Source organism: Pungitius pungitius, chromosome 19 (assembly GCF_949316345.1).
Source record: "Pungitius pungitius chromosome 19, fPunPun2.1, whole genome shotgun sequence".
NCBI classification, from domain to species: Eukaryota; Metazoa; Chordata; class Actinopteri; order Perciformes; family Gasterosteidae; genus Pungitius; species Pungitius pungitius.
The window spans coordinates 4,677,126-4,704,265 of record NC_084918.1 but is presented as its reverse complement, the minus strand read 5'-3'; the positions used below and the strand labels follow the sequence as shown (position 1 = coordinate 4,704,265).

The 27,140-nt window shown below is 48.3% G+C and overlaps 4 protein-coding genes across 10 annotated transcripts in view; 1 reads left to right on the top strand and 3 right to left on the bottom strand.

Moving 5' to 3' along the window:
• Positions 1 to 6,538, bottom strand: part of si:ch211-285f17.1 (sickle tail protein homolog) — an 80,161-nt gene extending 73,623 nt beyond the window's left edge. Inside the window, exon 1 of the mRNA XM_037455415.2 lies at positions 6,332 to 6,538. Coding sequence (XP_037311312.2) covers positions 6,332 to 6,401 — 70 coding nt within the window. The 5' untranslated portion in view covers positions 6,402 to 6,538. The remainder of the gene's footprint in view (positions 1 to 6,331) is intronic.
• A 1,485-nt stretch (positions 6,539 to 8,023) lies between these two features.
• On the bottom strand, positions 8,024 to 14,099 carry LOC119198884 (OTU domain-containing protein 1). 2 transcript variants are annotated; one of them, XM_037456457.2, is made up of 2 exons: positions 14,004 to 14,099; positions 8,024 to 9,646 (listed from the first exon to the last, which is right to left on the bottom strand). In XM_037456457.2, exons 1-2 carry the CDS (start codon positions 14,006 to 14,008, stop codon positions 8,602 to 8,604), a joined length of 1,050 nt encoding a protein of 349 aa, XP_037312354.2. In that variant the 5' UTR covers positions 14,009 to 14,099; the 3' UTR covers positions 8,024 to 8,601. The 2 variants fall into 2 exon arrangements, with proteins under 2 accessions (XP_037312354.2, XP_037312353.2); XM_037456456.2 differs by lacking the exon at positions 14,004 to 14,099 and having other exon boundaries at positions 8,024 to 10,194.
• tgif1 (TGFB-induced factor homeobox 1) lies at positions 12,470 to 17,309 on the top strand. Of its 4 annotated transcripts, none has more exons than XM_037456461.2 (4): positions 12,470 to 12,690; positions 12,791 to 12,955; positions 14,766 to 15,004; positions 15,688 to 17,309. In XM_037456461.2, the coding sequence occupies exons 2-4, from the start codon at positions 12,940 to 12,942 to the stop codon at positions 16,339 to 16,341; spliced, it is 909 nt and encodes a 302-aa protein (XP_037312358.2). In that variant the 5' UTR covers positions 12,470 to 12,690; positions 12,791 to 12,939; the 3' UTR covers positions 16,342 to 17,309. The 4 variants fall into 4 exon arrangements, with proteins under 4 accessions (XP_037312358.2, XP_037312357.2, XP_037312356.2 ...); XM_037456460.2 differs by having other exon boundaries at positions 12,787 to 12,955; XM_037456459.2 differs by lacking the exons at positions 12,470 to 12,690; positions 12,791 to 12,955 and adding an exon at positions 12,962 to 13,145.
• A 1,193-nt stretch (positions 17,310 to 18,502) lies between these two features.
• dlgap1b (discs, large (Drosophila) homolog-associated protein 1b) overlaps positions 18,503 to 27,140 on the bottom strand; it is a 66,667-nt gene continuing 58,029 nt past the window's right edge. For 2 of the 3 annotated variants that reach the window (XM_037455613.2, XM_037455614.2), the window contains exons 8-12: positions 27,008 to 27,087; positions 23,384 to 23,814; positions 22,176 to 22,267; positions 21,693 to 21,845; positions 18,503 to 21,130 (exon numbers count right to left, since the gene is read on the bottom strand). In XM_037455613.2, the coding sequence (XP_037311510.2) occupies positions 20,912 to 21,130; positions 21,693 to 21,845; positions 22,176 to 22,267; positions 23,384 to 23,814; positions 27,008 to 27,087 (975 nt within the window). In that variant the 3' untranslated portion in view covers positions 18,503 to 20,911. The other variant, XM_037455615.2, reaches the window with a different exon arrangement.

Genomic DNA, 27,140 nt, shown 5'->3' with positions numbered 1-27,140 from the left:
AGGGTACCGACCCGACCCGTACCGTACCGTACCGCTCGGTGGAAACGCACCATTACATGAACCCAGGTACTGGGTCCAGGTCAGAGTGGCTGATCAGAGAAAGAAGGAGAGAGAAAGACAGCGGATGGAGAGCAAGGGGAAAGGGGACATGTATAGTAGGGAAGAGAAGAGGAGGAAGGGGGAGAAATCCCCTCTTGAGGTACAAATGCTCCTTCAATGCTCTTGGCCCTTGGCTCCGAGTGCAATAGACGGCGTGGGGGAGGGAGGGAGGGAGGGGGGGAAGAGAGTCTGATCCTCATTAAAGGAGCACAAAGGACATCAAAGAGCAACCCTGAACCCCTATCAGTCAGGAGCACCCACAATCCCCAATGTGGAGTGCTCAGTGCTCTCAAGTTCTGAGGTGCAGGCGGGGGGCTCCGGTGGCTCAGGCTTCGGGGGGAAAACTTTGAGGTCCCCGAAGGTCAGTGGAAAGTTTAAGCCAACTTCTTCTCACCCCAGTGATTGGCTGCTGCCGGATAAGCTTTCCGCTGGAGGAGGAGATGATAACTAGCAGCTGCGAGACACTGTAGGATATTTTAAAGTATTTAAAGCTGAAAACGCAAGTCCTACAACTTACGGAGTTGATGCATTCTTAAAGGCAATGTGAAATTATTTAACTTAAACCAGTAAATATTGCTTTCAGAAATGAATCCGTTAAGCCAGCTTTGCTTTCCTGTCCCATTTATTATCTCACTCTGAAACTGAAGTTCATAGCCACTATAAACTAAAATGAAAGAGCATCCCGGGCACAGTTAAAATAAGCAGGAGGGCTAATCTTTATGTATATCTATCCTTTTTAAATCAGACCATAAAGAAAGGACATCCTCAGACAGTAAACCCTAAAATAATGTATGTTGTCAAATACGGTGAACTATTGGCTGGAAGTTAACATAAATTAATATTGACGCCTTTATTAAGTGACATCACGGGGCAAACACAGGGATCCGAGGAGACGTTTTAAATGACGAGTATACACAGTATATCCCCCAGGTGGTCCAAAGCGTAATCACCTGAGTAGACTCGGGTGTCTGCGTGGGGACACGAACCCGAAACATTCAGATCCACGCACAACGTGCACACACACACACGCGCGCACACATGTGTCTGTCTAGCATTCACGAGCGGTTTACGCTGCGGGTCAAACAGAGGACAGCAGAACCAAACCCGGGGAAAACGTGGCACCTGATTGTGAAAAGTCTCACCTCTTCGACCCGAGAGCTCTGGTAGGCGAACGTGAAAGGCACGGCCTGCTCTGCCGTCTGGTGGAGCGCATTTTGGGTCACTGTTTATTATTGAAAAATGGATTGACCCTAATTTAACCTGATTAAGGCATTTACTTTATTGAGCTAGATAAGATTATTGTTGCCCATGAAGTAAAAATGCAAAGAACTTACTTTTTTGCTGAGTGAGGGCATTAAAGAACTGTGATGAAGTGACACAATCAGCTCAGTATTCACCCTAAAAAATATTCTATTCTTTTTCTGGTAATAGAAGATGACTGGATTTAAATGTGGTAGGTGGCTCAACACGATAAAAAAAAAAAAACGGGCTCCTAATTAAAAACGTCTTTGTCTTCAGATTACCGTTTGGATCAAAAGGAGGACGGGCAGCGCTCTCATTGGCGTGCCGTTATTTCACAGACCTTCCGGGGGGGGGGGGGGGGGGGTCGAGTGGATTAGCCAGACTCGCCCTGAGGATTCACAGGAAGGGCCCAAGACTTTACTGCACACAGCAATGCATATATTCATTTCCACGAGGCAAATGTTGCTGATGAAGCAACCGGTCGCCACTCGCGCCGAAGGCTGGATTTTCTTTTCCCGTCGTCAGAAATGGAAGCGGGGCGACCGCTTGGAGCGGATAATTGATGTCCGGACGAAGGTGTGGAGGAAAACGTGGCGGCTGAAATGTGCTGTGGGCGGCAACAAACGCGCGACTTCTCAGCAATTTCTAGATGTGTGCTTTTGCCTCCCTCAGCCCCCCCCCCCCCTCTCTTTTCTGTGACCCCGGTTCCCTTCTTAGGAACACCCACTTGTACCCGCGCCCTGAGCCTCCCATCCGTCACGTGGACAGCCGCGCGGCCTGCGGTTATCGACTAGGAGCGGGTTTGTTTTACCGCCACTTATCAAATCCAGATACTGAAGCTGACTGTTTGGAGTGTTGAACGAGCGGCGTCATACGGAGCGTCGACCACGTGACATCAGGAGAACACTGCTGCTACGTGTGTGTCTGGAATGTTGAAATGATCATCCCAGGCGTGTTTGTTTGTTCAGATCTTGCGTCTGACAAAATTGTAATGTATGGGAAAACATGATGTTGCTCAACGTTTTGGGAAAATATGCCTTCATGGTCAGAGCGGCTCATCTCCGCCTCGAGTTCCTTGAATGAGAAGCGGTGCACTTTACACGTGCTGCTGCTGCTGCCGCTAATTAAACTTAATTCACTTTGGGCGAGGACTGCAGGTTGGAATTAGTTTTATTTTAGCGTGTTTGTGCGACTAGGCCAACCTCTGTGGCAGTGATCCAGATGTTTTGATTGATTTGCAAAGTCATTAAAATCTCAGCTGGAGAATGAAAGACTTGACGTCGCTGACTGAGTTTGAAGATAAGCCTTAAAATAAGCCTTAATCATCGTCATCACCACACACACACACACACACACACACACGCACACGCACATTACGCTTCAGCGCACAACCTCCCTCACATGAAACACCACCTCATTCTCTCCCATTCATATCTATTATATTTCCCTTTGAACGTGACCTTGTCGCAACATCAAAGGAGAAGCTATTTGACTTCTCACTCATCTGCTCCCAAGCCAATTTTCGGTTCCCCGTGGTGTTTTGTAGAAGAAGAAAAAAAGAAGAAAAAAGAGGCATCGGGGGGCGGCATCACGCATCATTACTGATCGAGGAGAGTGTGCAGAGAACACAACAGCACAGAAATACAGCCAGACTGTCTTTAAATAGCCAATAAAGAAACGCAGATATTTCAACACCACCCGCTCGGGGCGGATGAACGACAACAACATGTGTGCGGAGAGCCGCCCTTTGCGGGTCGGGGTTCCCGTGCGTGTGTTACCGAGAGAAAAGAGCAGCGGAGGGGACGACCACGACGCCGCCGTGTCCACAGGCCCAGTGTGCGAGTTCTAGCTCAGCGGCCAATCAGAGGCTTTAAGGCCCTTGCGTTGAGGAGCCTGTGTGTGTGTGTGTGTGTGTGTGTGTGTGTGTGTGTGTGTGTGTGTGTGTGTGTGTGTGTGTGTGTGTGTGTGTGTGTGTGTGTCACTTCATTATCTCCCGTTCTTCACTCAAGACGGTTGTGAAATGACGCGCTACTTCAGTTCCGCTGCAGTTTGGAGAAAACTACAGATAGTTCATCCAGTCCTCCTCGGGGAGGGGGGCTCATGGAGAGGGAATGAATTAGCAAAAATGATTTAAATAAATAAAAGAGGAAAACATCTGGTTCCTTCCCACGTGGCACGGGCATCCCGCCGCTGAACAGACGAGAGGAGCCAGGAGAGCGCGGATCATTCATTAGGCTCAAAGGTTTCATGACGCACAGAGATGATGCCTCAACCAGGAGAAGACACCATCGACCCTGCAGTAGGTTACTCGATTATTGTAAATCTCTGTGGTGTTGTTTTTTTGGTCTTTATAAATCTCCCTTTGACTTCCTTTCACGAGAACGACCTTCGCGTTGGTTCTCCCTTCCCACTAACGCTTGATGATGGAACAAAATGCCAGGAGTAAAAAAAATTAGAATGCATTGTTTCTTTTTCTTTTTTTAAGTGCCTGTGAAGATATGAAAAGGTCAGCAGAAAATGGATTAAATGTGAGAGTGTTGGAGATTAAATACGCAGTAATATCTTTTCAAAAGATGCTCCAAAAGCTCAATGGGCTCTTCAAGCCTTTTAGTCTGGAATTACCTTTTTCAGTAGGAAAAAAAAATGACAGTATAGTAATAAATCCACACTGCTCTCTTTAGTGTGTAAAAGATGCGAATTAGAGTGAAAATAACACTAACAAATATCAAAATGGCCACCCAACGCAGAGAAGACGGGCTTTTTGTGACAAAAAGTCTCCCGTCTTAAAGTATGTTCAGTATTTTAGTAACAAAAAACAAAGCGGAATAAAACTGAAGGTTGTGCCTTTTATCAGCGTGGAGCTAATACAACAGCAGCAGCGTACTACTTTTGTTGCAGACAAGGCCACAGCGGTCCCCTAAATCTTTGTGTTTCACACTTGGCGGGAACCGAAGAGCCCTTCAGGGACGGGCTTTTAATCCGCAGCGAAACAGCGGTTTAGTCTCTCAGGGGCCCGACTGTTTTCCAGAAGGGTCACCTCAACCGCCTTATTCCCGGGAGATTCAGCGTCTTCAGTGGGACAGACAGCCGACCCAACCGTGGCACGCCGTATCCACGGCGACGGAGAGGTCACCCAAGGTCAATAAAAAAAGCTCACGGTTGCAGTGAGAGAACTGTGTATAGAAAAAAATGTCTCCTGTGAGAAGTGATACAGAGACGATCTCAGCATTCTGCCGTCCATTCAAGGCTGCGTATCCTTCTCCAACCAGAAACTGTTGACGTAGTCTTCATATATATATATCGCTGGGAACCTGAGATGATAAACCCCAGAGCGCAGCTGTCTGGGATGTAAGAGCAGCCCAGTGAAAGACTCATTGAACAAGTCTACAACGAGTACACCGTTATGGGAAGGATCCCCCTTTCACAGATGTGTTAGAACTTCCATGTAGCGCCACACCGAGTTGGCCCTGAGCACACAAACAGCCGCCGTGTACCACCAGAGTGCCAAATGCCAACGTTATCAATAACCCTGAGACAAAGCTGTGGCAGCACTCTCACGCACGCGTGTGTGAGAGACGGGAGACACAACAACGCCCCGTCTGCGCAAAAAAAACACATTAAAGTAAATAAAACACAACCATCAGCAGAGCTTCGTCAGAACTGCAAGCTGCTCACATACGCAGGAGGTATTAAACCGAGCAGTGAGAACGGTCTGTGTGTCCTTTGTGCCTCACGCGTCTGATATGTATCATTTAGTCCTTGAAGGATTTCGGGTCGTTTGCATCCGAGGGGGAGCGAGAAGAGGCTGAAACTCGGGCCCCGACTGTCAGCCGCATCTGGACGTCACGGCGGAGTGAGAAAGGTGTTGTTTGCTGCTGAAGCACAACCTGACCTGCACACGCCATCAGCACTTTTCACCCTGCTGCTCACATGCGCGTGTCAGTGGCTGACATTGGCGCGCACACACACACACACACAGACAGACTGACTGATAAAACATCTTCCATCATACACTCATGTAACGTACTAATCTTGTGGCGCCGTGGAGCGCTGGATGTGCTCCTCTCTCCGCGGGGCTTTGCAGCAAACTGGCAACTTTGCCATCGCGCCCGCGTTCACGTGTCCTGTCACTCAAGCCGTCGCCATGGAGATGAGCTCAGCTTCTCGGTGTGTCTCGTGCTGTGGTGCGCGCAAATGCAGCAGAGGCGGGCACGGCCCGAGTGCGTCGCGCCTCACATGCAACGACGTCTTTGAAAAGACCCACATCTCGTGGAATGAAAGAGGCACAAAAAAAGCCCTGAATGTGTTATATGAGCGACTGTTATACACGTTATACCCTCGGGCCTGTAGGGGCCGGCCAAGTCGTCACTAAATGCACCTCAAGGTGAGCGCCACCTTACTGAGAAAAGAGCATGAGGGGGGGTGTTACACTCTGAGGAGGATTTCAAAGTTAGCAGCAGCACGTGAAAGGGCAACTGCCCACTCAGATAAGGGGACTGAATGGGATCAGACCACTGATGAAGATGTGAAGATGCAGGTGAGGGGTCATCCCACAACCGCCACAAACCAGTCACGCATAGGGAGCATAAAATTACCAGCAACATACATGTTGTTCATCTCAAACAGTGATTACATTTCTCCAAAGACATGAGAGCAAAATAACTTTTTTCCTGAAAATTGGAGGAAATCTAATTTCAAAGCTAATCTTTTATAAATACCCTCCGATGGAATTTAATGAAACATTTGGCATGTAAAACATCTATTGAACACAACGGTTTCCTTCAAGACAGCCCACGTGTGGTGAATAATTACACTTACATGAGGTCTAAAATGAAAATAGAAATAATAGATCCTGTACTAGGGCTAAATGTGAAGCTACTGTGAAATAATTGACGCCTAAAGAGGGAACCCCTAAAAATAAGCGTTTACAACTTTCCCAGAATAGCCGTAAAGGTGAAATAAAGGTCAGCGGTGATCAATAGTTACTTACTGTGACATTTGGGACTTCCTTTGTGCTCACTCGGAGGAAGGTCCGCGAACTGCACCCGGTGTCCCGACATCGTCCTCGGCCGCAGCTCCCGGGTCAGAGCCGCGCGACCAACGACCGCGTCCTCCGCTCTCTCGGGTTCAGTTGTTCAGTTGTGTCCGGTAACTTCCGAGCACGAGAACTGCGTCGAAGGCGTGAACCGCGTCCCACACCCCCCCGGTGCACAGCGTACTTCTACTGGAGTCTGGGAGGGGAGGGGAGGGGAGGGGGGTCCCGGCAGCGGGGTGTGCGCGCGCGCTGACCGCGTGCCAGTACTGCGGTGAAGCGGCTCGCTCGGTCCACCTCTCACCGGCCCGACCCGCTCCGGACCCGGTGCGGAACACACTGCAGCCTGCATTAAAAAGACATTCAAAACTTAATGTCCACATGACTGCAGGGTTACGTCATCGCTTTCGTGGGGAAATATCCATTACAAACCCGCCACCGAGCTGAAGGAGGAAGTTGAATACTGATGGAAATAAGATATCTTGTGGGATCAGATGCCACAGTTTTCTGTATTTAATTGATTGGGCAAACGCTTCAAATCTATAATTCCCTTCTTTAACTGATCACACATTAAGCTTTTTTACCATTTTATTTACTTTTCAAAAAAGCTTTGTTAAGTCACGGCCATAGGTCCAAAAATACCACGTCCCCAATCATTTTAAGAACGGACACAAATTCCTTTCATATTGGTTTATCTAAATGTTTCTATCGGGTCACAACGCCACCTAGTGGCTATTGTACTAAATTATAGGCCTACAGGTCATAGCATTTGTGTGCTTTCTTATGAAGGTTTTATTCTTTAGTATCCATTCAATCATGTTTTCCGAAGAGGTTTTCTTTTCACTCTCCCAATCCTATTCAATTTTTTCGAGCTAATTTTCTAACTAACAAATACCGTAGTGGTGGGAAAAAAGTCATTTTCAACTTTACAAAAGATGGGATCTTTTTTTCTAACATGATGTTGAATCATTTAGCAAAAGGCTAAAACAAAATGCTAAAGAGGAAAACACAACAATATTACAAAGAGGCCCGATCCAATACCTGCAGAGCATCAACCAGCAGGCGGACAGACTCCAGCTCCCCCAGGAAACCTAAAACAGTGCTGAGAAAGAGATCATTGAAGTTCAATCCACCAGAAACCAGTCCTCTAACGAAGCATAACGTTTCTCGGTCGTTGTATGAACTTGTTCACAGCTGGTTTCTGCTGCCTTCATCTTGCACAAAATCCATTAATCTATTATAAATATGCAGTATGGCGGAACCCTCCCAAAATAAGTGCACAAATTACAATGACATTGTACTTTGGAGCTACACAGAGACACCGCACTGGTCCCATATAGGATTGACCCGACCACAGTCGCTTAATACATCCTGGATCTGAATCAGAGTCACTGCATGTAATGAACTCCAAACATCACTCTTTACTTCAGGACAGCAGGCGGTGACGGACGAGTACTCCACACGTCACTTGGCTGCAATGTAATAGATGGCTGCAATGTAATAGATGGGTCCCATTAAAGGAACATCAAATTCTGCAACCAAGACAGCGCGGCTGACATTAGCGTTTTATACTGAATAGCGCGGTGATTTATGCAGGAGAGAAATAATGAAGTAATAAGCATGCAAATTAAACATGAAACCACTGTAAAATCAAGTTTCTTCACAATTTTATTTAGAAATATTTTGTCAAAAGACTGAAGAGAACTGGAATAACAGAAAAAGAAGCTTTGAGTTGTTTTCACAGACACTAATCAAACTGGATTTGTCTGATAGAACTTTTGTGCGAAAGAGAGCAGCATTACAGATATTTAACAATAGCTGTATGACAAACAACAAATCAAAGTTCATTTCTGTAATTGGCAATGTTTCATGAAGCGCTAATATAAAAAAAAAACACAGGTTTGCCAATACAAAGGCAAATAAATACTCCAAAGCACTTCCTCATTACAACTTATCAGCAAGACGTAAATCCAACCATGTCAACGTAACCACAACAAACTGGCTCACACACTTTCCAACACTTCCAGAAACCACTGCCACTAATTTGGCACCGGCGGCATGTACAAAAAAAACAAAGTATGTGCACTGCACTTCATGTCTCTGAAGATATAAATCTTATAAAATATATATAATAAATAATAATTTTGCAATCGTGTAGACACCGAGCAGAAGCGGAGCCTCTGCACTCCACTGGGCCAGTGTGCGTCCTTTAAATTCATTCATTCACGTCACGCAGACCCGTTTTGCTCAATGTACATTCTGGACAAGGAGGCAGCCATCGACTTGGCCAGTTCCTCGTCCCGCTTCCTCTGCATCTGCGAGCGGCTGCACCAGTCCTCGTACTCGGGGTTGGGGAGACACTCGTCCAGAAGCACGTCGTAGTGGCCGTTGCTCAGCCAGCTCAGCCACACGGCCCCTTTGGAGGCGTCCTCCTCCCCGAGGTAGTGCGCCATGGTGGAGACGGTGGGGCTCTCGGAGCTCCCGCCCGTCGTCAGGTGGATGTGGACGCTCAGCATCTGGCTCATGGCGAGGAGCTCGGGGTAACCCGCCCAGGCGCCGTCCTGCGCCGCGTTGATCAGGAACTCCCCCGCGTCCCCCTCGATGATGGCGTTGAACTCCTCCAGGTGGTCGGCGATGTGGTGCACCGTCTGCTCCCTCAGCTCGCCGTGCCGGGCCTGGTCCCCGTACGTGGCCTTGCACACGGCTCTGTACAGGCAGTTGCCGTCTGGAATGATGTGGTACCTGTACTTGAGCCTCTCCTGGAGGTACTTGTTTTGCTTCTCGACTTCCGCCAGGTACCGGGTGACTTTGCCGTTGACGTCCTCTCGCACTTCGCATCTCTGCGGGGGAGATTCCTGCAGAACGCTGAGCTCAAAGGCCCGTCTCTCATCCGACGCTGAGGCAGCTTTGCCGCCGCTCGGATCCCCAGGAGCTTCCTTTATTGAGTGTTGGCGGGGATCCGCTCTGGAGGGAGCGGCCTCCCCTTTGCGCAGTAAGTCACATCCATTGCGTCTCAGGGGGGCATCGCCCACTGGAACCCTGCGATGCTCGCTTGAGTTTCCAACCGCCCTCTTGCTTCCTTCTGCTCTGCGTCCGCATGCGTTGTTTGGGTTGAAACTGGAGTTGCCGCCCAGTTGAGGACAGTCAGGAAAGAGCTCATCCGTGCCATTTCTGAGACGATCTATCAAGCCCACGACCACATCAGGAGAGAGGGCTTTGGTGTTGGACTCCCTGGCGATATGGACAGGCACATTGCTCTCCACTCCATCAGCTCTGCGGATTAATATCTCAGCAGTTGATGTGAAGTAAACAGGCCTCGAAGCTTTGTAACACGAAAAGGCAGGCATGTTTGCGGAAGAAGGAGAAGAAGAAGAAGAAGAAGTTTCCCGCACCGGATTCCCGTCGGAAGCTGCGCCCGGTGGTGCAAACGCCGGTTCGCGAGCGTCAGAGGAGGTCGGTGTCGTCCCGTTCAAGCGCTCCGACCCGGTCAATAAAGTGATCGTAACTTTGCGACACGACCTCGGGTAGTGTGTCAGCGCGCTGTTGTACAGCTGCATTTTGAAGGAGACCCTTTATACTGAACGTCGCAGGCGCGCTGTTACGAAAAGATGACAACAAGGGCTAAAAATACACGCGTGTCGTCAACAAACAGCCAAGTTGTAGGGATCGTTTCCATGGTCGTGATTCCGGATACCAGCGACACACGGAGACGAGCAGACGGTCCACTTTGGAAGGCTCGCGTCACTTGCTGTCGGGGTGCCTCCCTAATTTTAGACTTCAAAAATGTAACACACTGCGCTTTAACAATGTGAAGTCGAACAGAAAGAAACCGATGCGTTTTCCTCTTCAAATGCTTTCAAAATAAAATGTTTCGTCGACTAATAGCGAATTAGCGATTTTTTTATTTTTATTAAAAGAACTCATCTTTTCTTTTTATTCATAATGACGGTAAAAGTTGCTTTTGAAGGTTTTTGTATGTTTTAATAACCCATTGATCAACACAAAAACACCTCCAGAGATAAAAACATTTTTTTTAAATGATATCATTTGGGAGAATGTAGACAAACACAAAAGACATGTTTGGGCTCAGTCCCTTAAATTATTCTACATTCATATAGAGCACATCAACACTGGTGCAACAAATTGGATTAGAAGCAAAATTGGCTAACAGGTTGAAACCGACAAAACCCAATACACAGGTTTGAATATACTTTTTATCGGCACTTGGAGTTTTGAGAAAGTTGTGCAAACTTGACACGCTCATTGAATTGTTCAGAAGATCTTACATCTCATGTTTACGAATTCATTTGTATTCCCCAATCCCACTCTGGTACCGTGCAGGTACTAACCATTGTCAAAGAATTAACAAGTCTACATGACGACTGGTACAAGAATTAGTTGGTGATGACGTTATTCTGAAGGCACGTCGGCCCGGTCTGCTGGTTCATCGTGTTGGTATGCAGCTTGACGCAGCTCTCCACTTACAGCTTCTAACTGAAGCAGTGTGTCAGTGTTGACCAGTAGATAAATGTTAAGGATTTGATGTGTATGAGCTATGTGTGATAGTGGGAATGTCGATACCATGTTAGAGTTGGCAATTACTTTTGACTTGAAAAATAATACTTACCCTTTGAAAAGTTACACCCAAAGAGAGAAAGTAGCGTGACTCAAATGAAATGACACGGCACCAACAAAGTCAAGGTGAAAAATGGCCCATCTAGGTTTATTTATATGAAAAAGATTGCACTTCATCAAGGGCTAAGGACTATGCTTTTGAGCTTTGGCCTTTGCAATATTACATTTGGGATTGTAATACTTGTTATAATAATAACTGCTTCAATTGAAGGGTGTGACGCATAGTATTGTATAATAGAAGTGACTTAATGTGTGTGTGTGTGGGGGGGGAGAAGGCCTCACCTGCTCATGTCTCTAATTTTACATACGGACTGTTTCAGCTTGTCCGGTTGAAACCGAATCCCAATGTGCTTTGTGCCGGATATAGAAATGACCTCAGCGGAGTTATTTACAGACGCACCATATAATTCAGAATGTCAAACAAATATGCATGATTAAGTTGGACTGCCGAAGGTGGGTCGGCACGAGAAATCTGATCGACTTTGTCAAACACAATGACACATAAGGGCGTTTTGGTAATGATAATTGCACAAATTAACAAAGATTAATTTTTAATTGATCAAACAAAAGAACGCATTTTTTGTTGTTGTTGTTGTTCCAAACCAGCTGCACTTCTCACCAAACGTCAGGTTGAGGCGCACTGCAGCAGAACGACCACCAGAGGGAAGCCCAGGATCTCACTCAGAGCGGAGTGACGGTGGAACAAACGCACGCAAAGAGGCCACGTGGTCGTGCGCGGCATACAAATGAGCGCCACGGTGGTTTCCCTCTCCGCAGTGTTGTCTTTAGTAACCCCGAACTGGTGCACAGACGTGCAGCTGGCACAAGGACGGCCCGTCAGTGCCTGCACTGTTTTTACACGTCTCATTCCCGCGAGAAATCTGAGCGTCGGCCCTTTAAATCATGTGAAAAGGAAATGAACAAAAATGAGAAGCAACCAAAAAAAAAAGAACAAAAAAAAAAATCCTGTCTGCCACGGGAACACAACCGAGTGAGCTACTACGGTGACGACATTGCAGGCGACGCGACATTCGCCAAAGATAATATGGGTCACGTGTTGTTATGCGCGATATCGATCGAGATAATCACGCTTGCGCATACAAAGGGAGCGCGGCGCAATAAGTTACATCAGAGGAAAAAGGAAAACGTAAACCCACAAATGTCAACACGGAGGAGCAGATGAACCACAGACCACTGCATACACAAAACTAAACAAAACCAGCATCGGCTTTGTCAATAAATGTATGCGATACTCCATCGTGCTCGTTATTTGTGCGCGTTGTCACCACGAGGTCCGCAGTGCTCTCCGGCAGGCTGCTGCTGCCGCCTCTGTTGTTGTTGTTGTTATTGTTGTCGTCATTCCGACTGCGCGCCTAAACCCTTCTGTGGTTCATAATTTAATAAACACGGCGTTTCGTCCGGCTCTGTGAAGGAGGAGGAGGGGGAGGAGGAGGAGGAGGAGGAGGAGGAGGGGGGTCTGCAGCAATAACGGCTTAGCTACACTATATCCATGTCAGTGGAACAAGCCATGCTGATGTCAGAGCTTTTCCCCTGCGCGGTGGGAGGATCTCCGTGCGTTGAGTCACGCAGCTGTCAAAGATAGCTGTCACCCAGCTTCAGGATCAAACACGCACTCAATGAGAAAAGGGGCTTTGAGCCGAAGGGACGCGCAGAGATCTCAGGTAACCCATCACCGCCCCCCCCCCCCTCGTTCCGTCTCCAAACAAGGACGACCAGGAGGAAAAAAATAACGTGTTTTTTTTTTTTTTTTTTTTGAGAAAGGGGAAGAAGCGAGTTTTGATGAATAAGGATTTTCGGATATTCGGATACACGCTGGGGACATCTGGAGAAAAGAGGAGACACACCGCGCTGACACAAAGAGCGTTTTCTTCTGCGCTTGACGAGGGAAAAGTGGGCATCCGCGGGGGAAAATGAAGACGAAAAAGGGTAGGTGGAATGCTTTCGAGGTAAAAAAAAAAAAAAGAAGTCAAAACGAGTTTATGTACCCAGAGGCAGCGTACAGAGCGATTTCCCTCAAATCAAACCGTGCAGTCTATTGTTTCCTTCCCAGACATGACAGGGGGATTTTTTTGGTGCTGCCATGTGCTGGCGGGATATCACAAGTCGATAAAGCTAGGTTTGTCCAACGTGTGTGTGTTTTTTTTTTCTTTTCTTTAGCACACGTTTTTGACACAATAACACACGACTGTTTCGCCATGTGTGTTGTTTTCTCCGTCACGGTGTAATTAGGCTAACTTCGGGACACCCACCCCCCCCCCCCTCCCCTCCAACAACAACCACCCCAAAGAAAACGTCAAAACTTAAAAACCGTAAGTACGAGCGGCTCGCTTTCGGTTTGATTTATGAGCTAATTGGAGCCGCACGCGCTACATTTGTGTCAAAGTTCGCGGTAAAAGGGACGGTTACATGTCAAAGTTGAGTCTATTGTTGTGAGTTGAGGAGTCTTGACTGTTACATTTGAACTAACGTTACGTCCGAGAATTATGCGGGGTTTTACTTTTTTTTTTTAAATTTACTCCTTCCACGACGAACGGAATCACGGTTCGCACCGTTTGAAATAGTATTTAAATCCGAACGGAGGCTGATAATCATCCTGACCTCATTGTGGGAAGTTGCTGTCGCATTCGCGGACCTCGTGGTGCAACGCGCGCGCGCCCTCGCGCACACACACACACACACACAATAGAAAAGCCCTTACAAGTTACTTCAACCTACAAAACGTGTCGCCGTTGTGCCTTTTTTTAAAAAAAAGACAAACGTCTCTCGTACCCAGTATGTTAAACTGTGACATTACGGAGGGTGACGAGTTTATGGTGAACTCCCCGTCTTTTCTTTTTCTTTTTTTGCGTGGAGAAACTTTTTTTTTGAATCGCACACAAAGAAGCACGCAGCCCCGGATTCTTTTGTTTAGTCTGGAGACGCTGATTTGCAACAGGTCTCCCCTCCCCCCTTCCCTTCCAGCCTACGTAATTACCTCATCCTGTGGGCCGCTCGGGAACTTTCTTGCTGCTTTTTTTTTTTTTTCTCGCACCGCTTCGCCTCCCAGCAGAGAGCTCGGGGTGCTGGATTTAAGCGCCCTCCGACTCTTTATTTCTGGGCTTTTCTCAATGGAGTCTGGCGCGTAGCACGCCGCTGGTTGCCTGCGTGTAAATAGCAGGAGCACGAGCACTTCTTTCCACTCGTGACGTTCGAGGTGATTCGTCAATTAAATAATGTTTCAGCAGTCAATGAGCAGCTGTATTCTTATCCTCCCATCCGATGCAAATCAGAGGCCCACTTCCTGTTTGATCATGAATGACTGTGTGCCAAATTCAGTCATGAAGCCACTCTGTTATCTTTACAAAAACACTGCTGCCTTTCTTCCAAACAAAATCTCCCATTATGCCGCGATTGTTTCTTGTGGTCAACTTTAACCGAGCACGCCCCCGGTCGTTTTAGGAAAAAGAAAAAAGACCTGGTCTGTGTTTGTCAAATGCAGTTTTTTTTTTTTTTTTTAAACTGACACAGCATCAGACCAGCCTTTGTGACGTCCCTCCCTTCCTTGCTCGCCCGCTCCCTCCCTCCCCCCGCCTCCTCGCACCCTCCCTCGCTCCCTATATGAATCACATGGCTGAACTTGACAGCTTGCTTTCTGACACATCAGCTGCCTCGCAGACAGCCCGTGTTTGGCTCGCCACGATGCGCCTTGTTGTGTCTGGCTCGCTCACGCGCTCGCTCGTCTCGCCGCTTTGCGCAGGTATGATGATGGTGATGCTGTCGGGGAGCGAGACGACGGACGACGAGGACAGCGTGGACGCCCCCCTGGACCTGTCGTCCGGCTCGGGGAGCAACGGCAAGAGGAAGCGGCGGGGGAACCTGCCCAAGGAGTCGGTCCAGATCCTGAGGGACTGGCTGTACGAGCACCGCTACAACGCTTACCCGTCCGAGCAGGAGAAAGCCCTCTTGTCCAAGCAGACGCAGCTCTCCACGCTACAGGTACGGGGCCCGAGGTGATGCGCTTATCTAAACTCTTCCCCCCCCCCCCCAACCCCGCTCCCGCCGCCGAGCCCTCGGAGCGCAAACAGATCAGTGCGAAAGTGGGGAGGAAGCGAGTGTCAGCTATGAGTAGAATCATTTCCTGTCTAGATGACAAACAAAACATGACACATCTACGGGGAATCGAAGGTCATCCAAACCAGCGTGATGTTGCAACGTGAGTAAACTCACCCCCCCCCCCCCCCCCACCCCCGTGTGTGCCGTTGGCTCAGGCTGAGGCGCTCGGACAGGAATTTCCCTCCCTCCAGCCCCTTTCCATCCCAGCTGTCTGGGAACAATGCGGAGTCATTTACATGGCTTGAACGGCAAAGCCTCTCCGAGCCAGTTACAACTAGCCTGGAGAGAGAGAGACGGCCCTGATTGCTGCCCTGACAAAGCAGATTACCCTTTATTGGAGACTTTGAACACAGGATTAAGAATTCCAAACCTTTTATTTATGCTGAAGGTTAATGTTTGGCATGTTATTGTAATCTTTGGTGTTTTATTTTTGGCTGTCCTGAAAATGCTAATTCTGATTTTTCTACAAAACAAATCAACTTTGATAAGATCTTCTCCTAAGTTGAGCAGAAGTGAGGAGTTGCTGTTTTCTCACCGCGGTGCACGTCTGTTGTCGTCCTCTCCAGGTGTGCAACTGGTTCATCAACGCCCGGCGGCGACTTCTCCCGGAGATGCTGCGAAAGGACGGCAAGGACCCCAACCAGTTCACCATATCCCGCAAGGGCAGCAAAGCGGGGGACAGCTTCTCCGACAGCTCCCAGTCCCCGAAGCCCGGCAGCCCCGCCGGCGGCGCCGAGGAGAGCTACGACCGGCGCGCCCTCCACCCGTCCAGCTTCGAGCCCGCTGTGCCGAGGAAGGCCGAGTCCCCCTCGCCGACCTCGCCCGCCTCCCTGGGGCCCGTGCCCACCCGCCCCTCCGTCATCTGTCACACCACTGTCACTGCCGCGGCGATGCAGGGGGCCCCGACAGCCTCCCGCCCCTGCGCGCCCGGAGTGAACTGCGACAGGGCCGCCGAGCGGTCGCAGGGGCAGCTGCAGGTGCAGGCGCTGCTCAGGTGCCAGGAGGAAGGGCGGGGCGGCAAGCCGCTCCACACCGCCACCGCCACAACCACCCTCGGCGGCGTGGAGGGCAACCTGAGCCCCCGCAGCGGGCTCTTCAACACCCCTCCCCCAACCCCTCCGGACCTCACGCAAGACTTCAGCGGCTTCCAGCTCCTGGTGGACGTGGCCCTCAAGCAGGCCGCAGAGATGGAGCTGCGGGCCAAACAGCTGGTCTCCTAAGGAAGAAGTCGAAGAGGGATCAGAGACTGACTTTGTGTCTCGGCGGCGGGACTCCTCGGGGGAGGGGAGAGGGGGGGGGTTCAGTGGCTCGTCTGAACAAATCCACAGGAAAGCCTGAACATTTCTATTTTTGGTATACCAATCAAATTGATGAGGACATTTTTTTTATTGAAAACAAAGACTGTATCGAGGTGCCTTGGCTGTAAGTTGTCTATCCGTTTCACATACATGCGTATGTATCCACATGTGTATCTTATTTGCACACAGGGACCAAAAATGTTATTTGAGAAATGCTGCCTGTCTTGTGTCTTTCCGTCGTACCGCGTCTCGTTTCAGAGAGCTGGAGTCAGCTCCCCCTCACAGACCACGCACGTTTACTCTTTCGCAGATCCACAGATCAGCTCATGATTAGTCTGCCACGTTTGTTTTGCACACTAAAGGCAGAGGAAGGTCATCTCAGTGTCTTAAACATACTTTGCTCTCAGCATCTATGACAAACTTATTCACTACTGTAGTAAATGTTTTCATGTAAGTGTTTTCATGAGTATGTATAAGTGTAGTCTTGGTTTTGTAATTTACTTTTAGCTATTTTAAAAGGAAAAAACCCCTATGCTTTTTTGTTTTTTTTACTTTTTGTTTTGTTTTTTTTCCCCACCAAGGGATCTTTCATATGACCAATGTAGCGGGTTCTTAGTCTGAGCCTTCGACCCATCACTCAGCGGAAAAAACAACGACGGCCAGTGGACTGAAAAATTAAACACTACAGATGTCTTTTCTGCATTTGCTGTTTTACAACCTGACTAAGACAGTCATTTTGAAATCACCAAAAAAGCATTTTCATGTATAATAGGACCATGTGTATAGTTAATGTGACGCGATGCCCAATGATGTGATTTCTCTTCATACTGTGCAATGTTTGTGGCGAATAGGGGTCACATGGGATTAAAATAAAGTTTTGTTTTTCTACATCTCGGATCTGATCATTTGGTGTGTGTGTGTCCCCCTCTTCCCCCCTCTTCCCCCCTCCCATCACTTGGATCACGCACATTCATACAGACTGTGTCGTTGTCAATCCTGCTGAACTTTGTGGAGATTACAGATCCCTCCCTTAGGGCTACGGAGGACGTATTAAAGTCAGTACGCTCTGTAAATAAAAGGAGCAGAAATAGTAAAGTGTTCACGTCTTTCCACAGGCTGCCGTTAGGCTTTCAGACACATTCCTGTGTGCGCGAGAGGGTTTACAACAGCCCTCGCCAATTAGCATAATCCTGCATAAATTAACACGCGCAAATGGCAGACGTCAACAGTTCCTTGCCAAAGGGGCTTTATGTGCGCCTGCATCTCAATAGAGTCCATGTAAGTCAGCTTACAGCGGGAGCAGGCTATAAGGGGACAGCTGTTCCCTCCTGGTGTTGCTAAAGCTTCTCGATTGGCCTCAATAGGATTTGTTGTTCTTACCACTCATGAAAGACATGACATCTTTTTCTGTTTTTAAGACCCCAGGAACAATCAGAATCTTTACTTATCAGAAAACTATTGATGTGTGGTTGGATCTTAGAGAAAATATCAGTAATATTATAACCCATTTTATAGGCCAGTAGCGGAAGCGTTTCAACAAATGTCATCCAATTTTCAGAAAGCCTCTCGAGTTTTCCGCTTTCCGTCATGATGTTGCCCATCTGAAGTGACGGCTCTCGTTGTGGAGGTTGGTTTCCTCAACCTGTAATCACTAACCAGGCCCACAGTGGCCAGTTGCAGCCCACCATGGTGGGCCATCCGAAGGGGGGGGGGGGGGGGGGGGGTAGGCTGACCCTGGGCCAGGTTTTACACAAAGACGACACCCATTTCCGAAAAAAACCCCTCTTGCGCGCCCCCCCCCCCCCCCCCCGCTCTCCTGAACTCTGGCAAACCGAGGTCAGCGTGCCTCCCATCAGCGTGACTGATGCATGAATGACAAATTACCAGGAGCTTCGTGCACAGGAGCGTCAGAGCTAAGCCAAGGCCAAAAGTGCTGTCTAATTATGGGGCCCGCCCCTTGCGGAAGGGGGTTGCCCTAAAAACACACCATGCTGGCCTTGTAATCTGCTTAATTATATTTCAAATTGAAAACACATGTAGAGACGGCAAACGAAATGAACACGACAAAATGATGGCAATGATATCTTTTTTTTTTTAATGCTGATAAGAGCTCATACACGTGCCATAACATCCACAGTGTGATAACATTAAATTACAAAATGTATACTTGCTTAATAGGTTATTTGATTGGGTGTATGTGTTTACATTTTACATTAGGGAAACATTCATCTATGTACAAATGAAGTGAATGTTTTTTTTTTCTCTGAATATAACTACGTCACAAGCTGCAGAATTTGCATGTGACTTTAGAGTTTAGCAATGAACCATAATTCAACATTCTGGTTTCTATATCCCTGCTATACCAGGAGCATTATATTGATATGTTAATATCATGAACATAAATAAGTAGTCGATCATTTGACACACGTTTCAATTCAAATACAAGTTCCAAAGCAAAAAATACTGAAATAACCGTCATCTACATGAAATGGCAACAAGTCTGAACTATTATTACTTTTATGCCTCCTCTTTGAACTTCCTATTGACCAACGGAAAAGGAAATACTACGTTTAACTGGCACAAATAGCTGGAATATATCCATAGCTATGGTTGTCCAATGGCACAAAACGTTGTCAGATCAATACAAATAATCAAACTACACACACGCTGTCCCGATATTCTGTTATTAGAACAAGTATTTGATGGTAAACTGGTTCAGGATTGTCTCCACATTCAAGCAGCTGACAGAAACACCTTGTTACATCGAAGTATTGAGGGCGGAGATGTCCAATAGGAGCAAACGTACGAATCCCCTGTTTACCACCACGGCCCATCCTGGTGACTGGGGTTTTATTTACAGTGAGAGACAAAGCCATAGGTCACATGAAGTCAGTCATACTCTCTGACACACACACACAAACACACACACACACTTCTTTTCCCCTGAGACTGCTGTTGTGCTCGACTATCATATTAGAAATTAAGGCTGATCACTGAAACAGAAAAGACAAAAACGGTGCCTGTCAATCAACATAAATAAATAAAATAAAAAACACAGTATAAGGGCCTTGTTGTAAGTGCATAATTATAATCACACAATGTCCATAAAGAGTCATTGTTCTCACTAATTAATAAATTAAAGATGGATACAAAATATTATAAATTGGGTCTTTTTTGTATGACCGTTAAATGTTTGCTTCATTTGGAGGCAGCGATAGTGCACACACAGTGAGGAGGAAACAGTCCCAGTTTTCAGTCCTTTTGTCTCAATACTGTCAATAAACCTCTCTTCTCTAAAAAGGACATAAAAACACAGTACAACGACCAGTATTGTACCAAAAGTCAGTATTTTGTAACACCGGAGAGTTTCAATGCAACATGGGAACAGATTAAACCTGTTTAAAAAAAAAAAAAAAGAGACAAAAGCATCAGTTCCCTGGTGTCCGCATGCGTGTCATGTGATTATACTGTGGTACAATGGGCTTTGTACAAACACGGTTGGCTCACTTTAGAATGAGACAAGATGGGTGGTTTGTTTACAGTTGGTTGATACTGCTACCTTAACAACTAGGACCCATTTGACCTAGAAAAATAGGAAGCACTTTTGAAATGAACATCTGAATTGCAAACGCGCGCGCGCACACACACACACACACACTTTCTCTCACTCACACACAGATTAACTTTGTGGCATTTCAGACAGTGAATTGCAGTCTTTGCGCGGAGAGCAGGTCCTACTTCTGGCTCGATGGCCACGTTGCCTCACCTGGAGGAGCAAAATCTGACCTTTCTTACTGGGATCGACCTCCGACTGCTGGAAAGACACATATTCAGACAGCGCGCGACTTGTGCCTCTAACACACACACCATCGTTTTCCTGTCTGGTCTTTTAGCCATTATTTTTCTTTAAGAAAATTTGGCCTCATTAAATATATCAAAACTCTGATCATATCAAAACTAAACAAGCATAAATAATACATGTGAAATAAGAGTTAATCGGGTCTCACCCTTTCATTTGATACGTTTGATCAATTACATAAGTCTTATGTGTTCGCATGTCTCAACATACACACACGCACACACTCCACGTGAACATGCATGCTCCTTCCCTTCATACCTAGGATTTTCTGCACTTTAAACATAATGTGAAGCATCACTGCTGTGCTAGCTGGCTTACTTTGTAACATTAGGCCACTTAGAAAAGGGATAAGATACGTCTTTGTAAGTGAGGAGGGGACTGCTACATCAAAGCTGGGAGAAGGAAATGAAGGAGGAGTGGGGTCAATAGATAAATAAATGAATAAATAAATGCTGTAAATGTACATTTCTTGTTCTTCTTCCATTGTGCCCAATCCCACGGTGGTACCGGGGGGGAGTCGGCAAAACAATGTGATACGCTCATGTTAGCGCCCTGGCCTTACCATTCAGCGCTTCAGTGTGTACGGAACAGTGTGTCGTCGGGCACGTGTGCGGGTACATGCATCCGCGTCGCTCATAGTCTGGTCTGGGCCTCGGGGATATAGATCTCGATACTGTCTGCGCTCTCGGTGGCAGAGCTCTGCCGAACCGAGGCGGCGCGCTTGGCAGCGAGCAGGCGCTTGCGGGCCTCTAGGCGCTGGCGCTCAGAGCTCTCCAGCGAGCGGTCCCTAGCCAGCGGAGGGTGGCGGCCCTTCGGGGGCTTCTTTGGCACGGGGGGAGGCATCCTCCTCTCCTGGACAGGGAGGACAACGTCTTAAACGACAGAGCATTTGAAGTCCTCGTGGCCAAAAAGCTGCAGGTTAAACACAGTAAGGAGCGACGCAGCCGCAGCCGCAGCCGACTTGCGTGAGGGTTAGGAAAAGAGCAGTGTAGCTTTTGTTGGCAGTACGTGCATGCGACTTTGAGTGAGGCAATGGTTTCACAGTAGCAGCCATTTGTGGGGGTCGGAGGTGAGGGGTGGGGGGAGTGTAAGAGAGAGAGCGGCGGTGGCCCGTCGTCTGAGGTAAAAGTGACCATTGGAGACGGACAGGCCCCAGCGGTGCATGGCAGGTAGTGTGGCTTCTCAAAAGCAGCTCACTGTCGACAACAAACACAAATACAGGTGGTGACGTCAGGCAGGCAACGCACATCTGCATGCTACAACAAAGCGTGTGAATAGTCACGGCGTACAATGCAAAGTATACAGCAATGGCAGCAGATAACATGCAGGTTAGTGGGCATTTCCAAAAAAAAAAAAAAAAAAAAAAACTAAATTGAGATTAGATGGATTCGTTTTTGGCATCGTGTGTCTGCACCTGAATCTCCGGAGGAGTCAGAGGTTTCCAGTTGTTGGCTTTGAGTTGGTGAAGCTCATCGAACTTTAGGCTGATGTTCTCGATGGACAGCTGGAGCATGTCCCAGAAACCGGCCAGGTCCTGGGAGACGGGCCGTGGGTGGGCATTTGGGTTCTTGAATAAAGACAAAAATGCATGTATAAGCACAAAAGGCACAAGAGAGGCAATTGGCTTGACATTTTGAATGTGTTTAAATAAACAACATAAAGCCCAATGAATTGTATTCATGTTATTGTTACAATGGTTCATTACAGATACTTCGAGGGATAACAAACTGTAGCGTGCACACAGCCAGTTTCTTTGTGTGTGAAAGACAGCGAGGGTCTACACTAGCTGCATAGTAAATGAGCTCCGGTGCGTCCTCTCGGGATGATTTGTGCAGGATGATGTCAGCGTGGTGGGGGCAGGGCTGGGGAAGCATGCAGAGGCTGAGGTGACACATACCAGATTCTCTTCACACAGCTCCCGGAACTGCTGGAACTTCTGGGACATCAGCAGCTGGGCACTCCCCACTGCACTGCGGATCTTCCCCAGGACTGGAGGAGACACAGACACACATGCATGGATGCGAGGACACACACAGACACGAACACACACACACACACCCCCAATGCAATTACTCACAGTACCGCATACTGCAGGCATGTTGCAGCACCAGCAGGGTGGGTGCATTTGTGATTCAACAGAAAAGGATACGCTAGAACCCCATTATCTGTGCCTCTTAGACACATAAAGCATTTAGGGAGGGAAATAATTACTGAAATGCACTGGAATTTAAAATCTAAACAAATGAAGAAATAGCAATGCTATATAATTACCCCTTTATATATGCTGCATCAAAAACAAATCAAGAAAAACAAGCAAATACTACAGCAAGAATGTAAAATTATAGTAAATTCAGCTCACAGTGCCCGTTTAAGCTGACTGATAGGAGATAAACAAGACTGTACTGCATAACCTGACACCGATGTGCGTCCTATTGACTTACACATCCCGGCGGAGAGAAACTGTCAGGGCATACATTAGTGTACGGGAGGGAGAAAAGGAGCAGAAACTGAGAGGCGGAGTAATGAATCTGCAATACAGAGACAAAATCTTTTTTTACTCCTTCAGCGTGCGCGTGTGTGTGTGTGTGTGTGTGTGTGTGTGTGTGTGTGTGTGTCGACGGTAGCGTGGGATCTGGGGAAAACATGACCTTGAGACAGGCAGCGTGCTCTGTGAGAGACTGTCTTGCCTGGAACCATAACAGCACAGGAGCGGAGCGGCGTAAACAACGACATCTTCAGCGAGACGTGAGATCAGCTGTGCAGTGTGGTCAGATGTAAACACGCCGCCTGAGGCTGGTTCTCTCAGTCCGGTAAGTGCAGGTAATTGCATATATATATATATATATGCCTAAAGCACGTGTATGCGGACGTTTGTGTTACTTCAAGATCAAATAACAGTTGCCTGAAGAAGTGGGGAGAGAAACCCCCCGGACTGCGTTTGTGTGAGAGCTCATTATACAGCGGGTCTAAAGGAAGACGGCTGTGTGGCTGTGTACGTATGGCCTGTCAGGATCAGGGCGCCATTGTGCTCCAACGTCCCGAACATCGGGCGCCATCCAAACCGGGGGAGGAGTATCGATCGGACGTCGGGCCTCGCGGACTCACTCTCGTCGGGCAGCTCGTTCTCCACCTCGTCCTGCTCCATCTGCCGACACCAGCCCTCCATCCGCTCCGTCTCGGCCCGCAGCAGCTTGAGGAACCAGCGGCCGTCGCGGGGGCACACCGACCGGCCCGCGGCCCCCGGGGCCCCGGCCTCCTCCTCCTCCGGCTCCGCCACGCTGTCCATCCACGGGTCCGGCGGGGGCAGGATTGAAGGGTCGAACCCCGCCTCCCCGAAGTCGTCGGCGGCACAGGCGTGGTAGTGGTTCCCCGAGCCCTGGATGCTGACGGTGGAGGAGGAGGAGGCGTCGCCGCGGGAGAGCTGGCGCGGCATGGTGGCACAGTGGCGCGGGGGCGGGCGCGAGGCGTCCGCGGGGTCGTCGAGGTCGGCCTGCACCGCCGTGGTCACGCTGTTGGAGCGCGTCATCCGCCGGTAGCTGGGAAGGGAAGCAGAGACCCGCTTCAACGTGGGATTCCATTTGATTGATTGCACAGAAATTGGGTATTGTGTAAGTATTACGTTACACGCTAAGAAGCACTCGTGATCAATTGTTCACACACAACCCCAGTATGAAAAGATACAATTTCATCTCCGATAAGAGTGAGTGTGGAGTGTCTTTAGTGGGTGTGGGTCGCTCATTCAGAAGCAACCCAGTGTCCAGTCCTCTGTTGTACAACAAGCACTGCTCTGGTGCTGATGCACAAGCAACACACACACACACACACACACACCTGGGAACCTTCCCTACAGCTGTGTGTGCCATGTCGTATTGGGCTCAGAGGCTTTGTGCCGCTGTCGGACAGCCTGTGCCAAGTCCCTCCACAGTACATGCAACAGCGCGTACACACACACACACAAATTACAACTCAAATTGGCCCAAAGCACATTTTTTATTAAAGCTCAGATGACACAAATGAACAGAGAATTTAGTAGAGAAGAAGCCATCAAATGACTGCCAACTTCAAAATGTTTACTATTTAACTAGTTTGCTGTCAATAAACAGGAAACTAATAAGAAGCAGCAACTCTGTGACTCCAGTTAAAAAAAAGGATCCATTGATCCAAACATGCCCTCAGTCCTGTCTCTCTCACACACACACACACACACACACACACACACACACACACACACACACACACACACACACACACACACACACACACACACACACACACACACACACACACACACACACACACACACACACACAAGCCTCAGCACGACACACACAAATGATGACAGCTCCATCATGTCTGCCTCGGCCCGTCTCCGGACGCACAATCCTCCTCGAAGCCACTCATTCATCTCTAACCTCCCTTTTCCTCATTCATCTCCCTTCTTCTTTGAGAAAAAAAAGGAGCAAGAACAAGGGAGTGACTTGGGGCTAGATCAAAGCGTGTGTGTGTGTGTGTGTGTGTGTGTGTGTGTACTGTGAGTTTGTGTGCGGAGCAGTTAAAGAGTAACTCCTCCGAGCAGGTGTTCTAATGACCTCGGCCTGCTTTCTATCAGCCCGCTAACAACTTCCTGCAGGGACGGGCAAGGCCAAGCACGGCCCCCGACGTATCGCCAGACAGCGGGACAACAAGGAAGTGCATCCAGAAGACAAGCGCCAATGCGAACACATAACCCCCCCCCCCCCCCTCCCCCCCGCGCGCTGCGAGTCCATGTCCTCGTCGCATTCATGTGGTGAACATGACGGAAAGCTGTAAATCACGGGGCCGCATTCCTTAAAGCTGCCGCTTTCCAGGGGCCTCGTAAAACCTCTAGGTTTTTATATTTAAACTGTGTTTCATTTTCCTCTCCTCGGCCGATACCACAAAGCACGAGGAAATACTGAAGCCTCTATAAACAAAAAGCGCCCGATGTTTTATTTGGATATAGAAGTGCTGGAAAAAGCAGATAGAGATATGCTGGATGACAGACAGGTTTTTTTTTGTTTTTTTTTAATTCCACATCGCATGGCTCCTGTTTCTGTTTGCCTAGTGCCACTAATGACAAACATTCAGTGAAGTCAGGGAGGTCTAGTTGTCCCTTCTGTCAACTTTTCAAGATGGTTTTTAGTCCTGGGATCATAAGCAAAGCCACACTTCCCCTGTGACTGCAAAGGCATCTCAGACCCTAAACCTTCAAGGCCATGAAAACAAATCCAGCTCCGTCAATTGATTTAACAAATTCCATCACATTTGTGTATCACAGTTTCTGTTTCTGTTTGTGATCAGACAGCAGTTTAAAAACTTTTATGCATTATTAAGGGGGGGGATAAGTAAATATTCAAAATAAACATAAACGGATTCATTCTCTCAACATTTCCGAAGATAAAGAAGTCTTTTTAAAGATAAACATTCGGTTGGTTGTCTTTATCTCTTTAAAAGCGCTCTCTCACTTTTAATCCTAGTTCAAACAGTGAGGTGAGGTTCTGACCTGCGATTGCTGCTTATAAAGTATCTCTCTCCCTCTCTCTCACCCTCCCTCTCCCTGAACACACACCTAAAAACACACACAGACACAAATAAGGAAGGTCGAGCCCTGTCAGGCGGCTGTAGGAGTTTGGCCCTCTCGCTGTCTGGGAATCTAATGCAGGGGGGCAGCGTGCCCAGACCTCCCAGGTACACACACACACACACACACACACAAGCAAAACAGGTTAAAACGATCAAAACATGCACCAACAAAAATACCCCACTACCTACTCCAAACATTAACCAGGGAAATGCACAAGCTGCAGTGCAGCAATATCCGCAGGCCGAGAGGTGTCTGGGTGAGTTAATATTTGGCTTGGTCACTCAGCTGAGACCTCCCCTTTCAGAAAGCCCCTCACATTCCCTGACACTGTGTAAGTGTGTGTGTGTGTGTGTGTGTGTGTGTGTGTGCGGACTCGCAGCCCCTCACTGTGACCTTTGAAATCAAGGTGATGCTTCTCTGAAATCCCGAAGCAGGGAGCCAGTGACGTGACCCCCCGGTTCGTCACCTCCCCTCAACAAACAAAAAGGTCACTGTTTTGACAGCTTAAACGAAAGCAGACAAAGGAAACTAAATAAATGCCTGCATGGGTGAGCGTGTGTGTGTGTGTGTGTGTGTGTGTGTGTGTGTGTGTGTGTGTGCCCCCCCCCCCCCCCCAAGATGCCTCGACAGGCCTGAGGTCCAATGTGAGCCAATGAAACAGCGACCTTCTCCTCAGATTGGGAACATGCTCGAGAATGAGAGAATGTAGCAAACAGCACCGGGGCTCTCAGACATGAACCAACCCAATAAAACGCTCTCCCTCATTCTCCCTCCCCCCCTCCCTCCTTCTCTCCCTCCCTCCCTGCCTGCCTCCCTTCCACACATGTGCAAAACACACACACACACACACACCCTCAAAAGTAGCCTGAATCACAATGACTGGAGCAACAGATGGCTGTCAACTCAACCCCCCCCCCCTCTCTCTTTCTCCTCCCCCTTCCCGCACAACATCCTCTGGCCCAGCTGTCACTTTTGGGCCCCTGGCTGAGGGGGCTCTGACGCCAACCTCCCTGAACTGGGGACAGCTGCTGCAGTAAAGCCAGTGGAGGCGGTGGGGGGGGGGGGGGGGGGGGGGGCAACGCTTTGCACCACACCAAGAAACCTCTCCCACTCCTCTCTTCACTCACCAGCGCTCATCCTCAACCTGAATTCCGATCGACTGGAATTTAGACTGCTCCTCCGTCGGCCCTCCTTCCTCCGGCTCCACCTAAGAGGAGCAGTAAAATGACTTTACTTTTGAATTTTTTTTTTTCCCCTTGG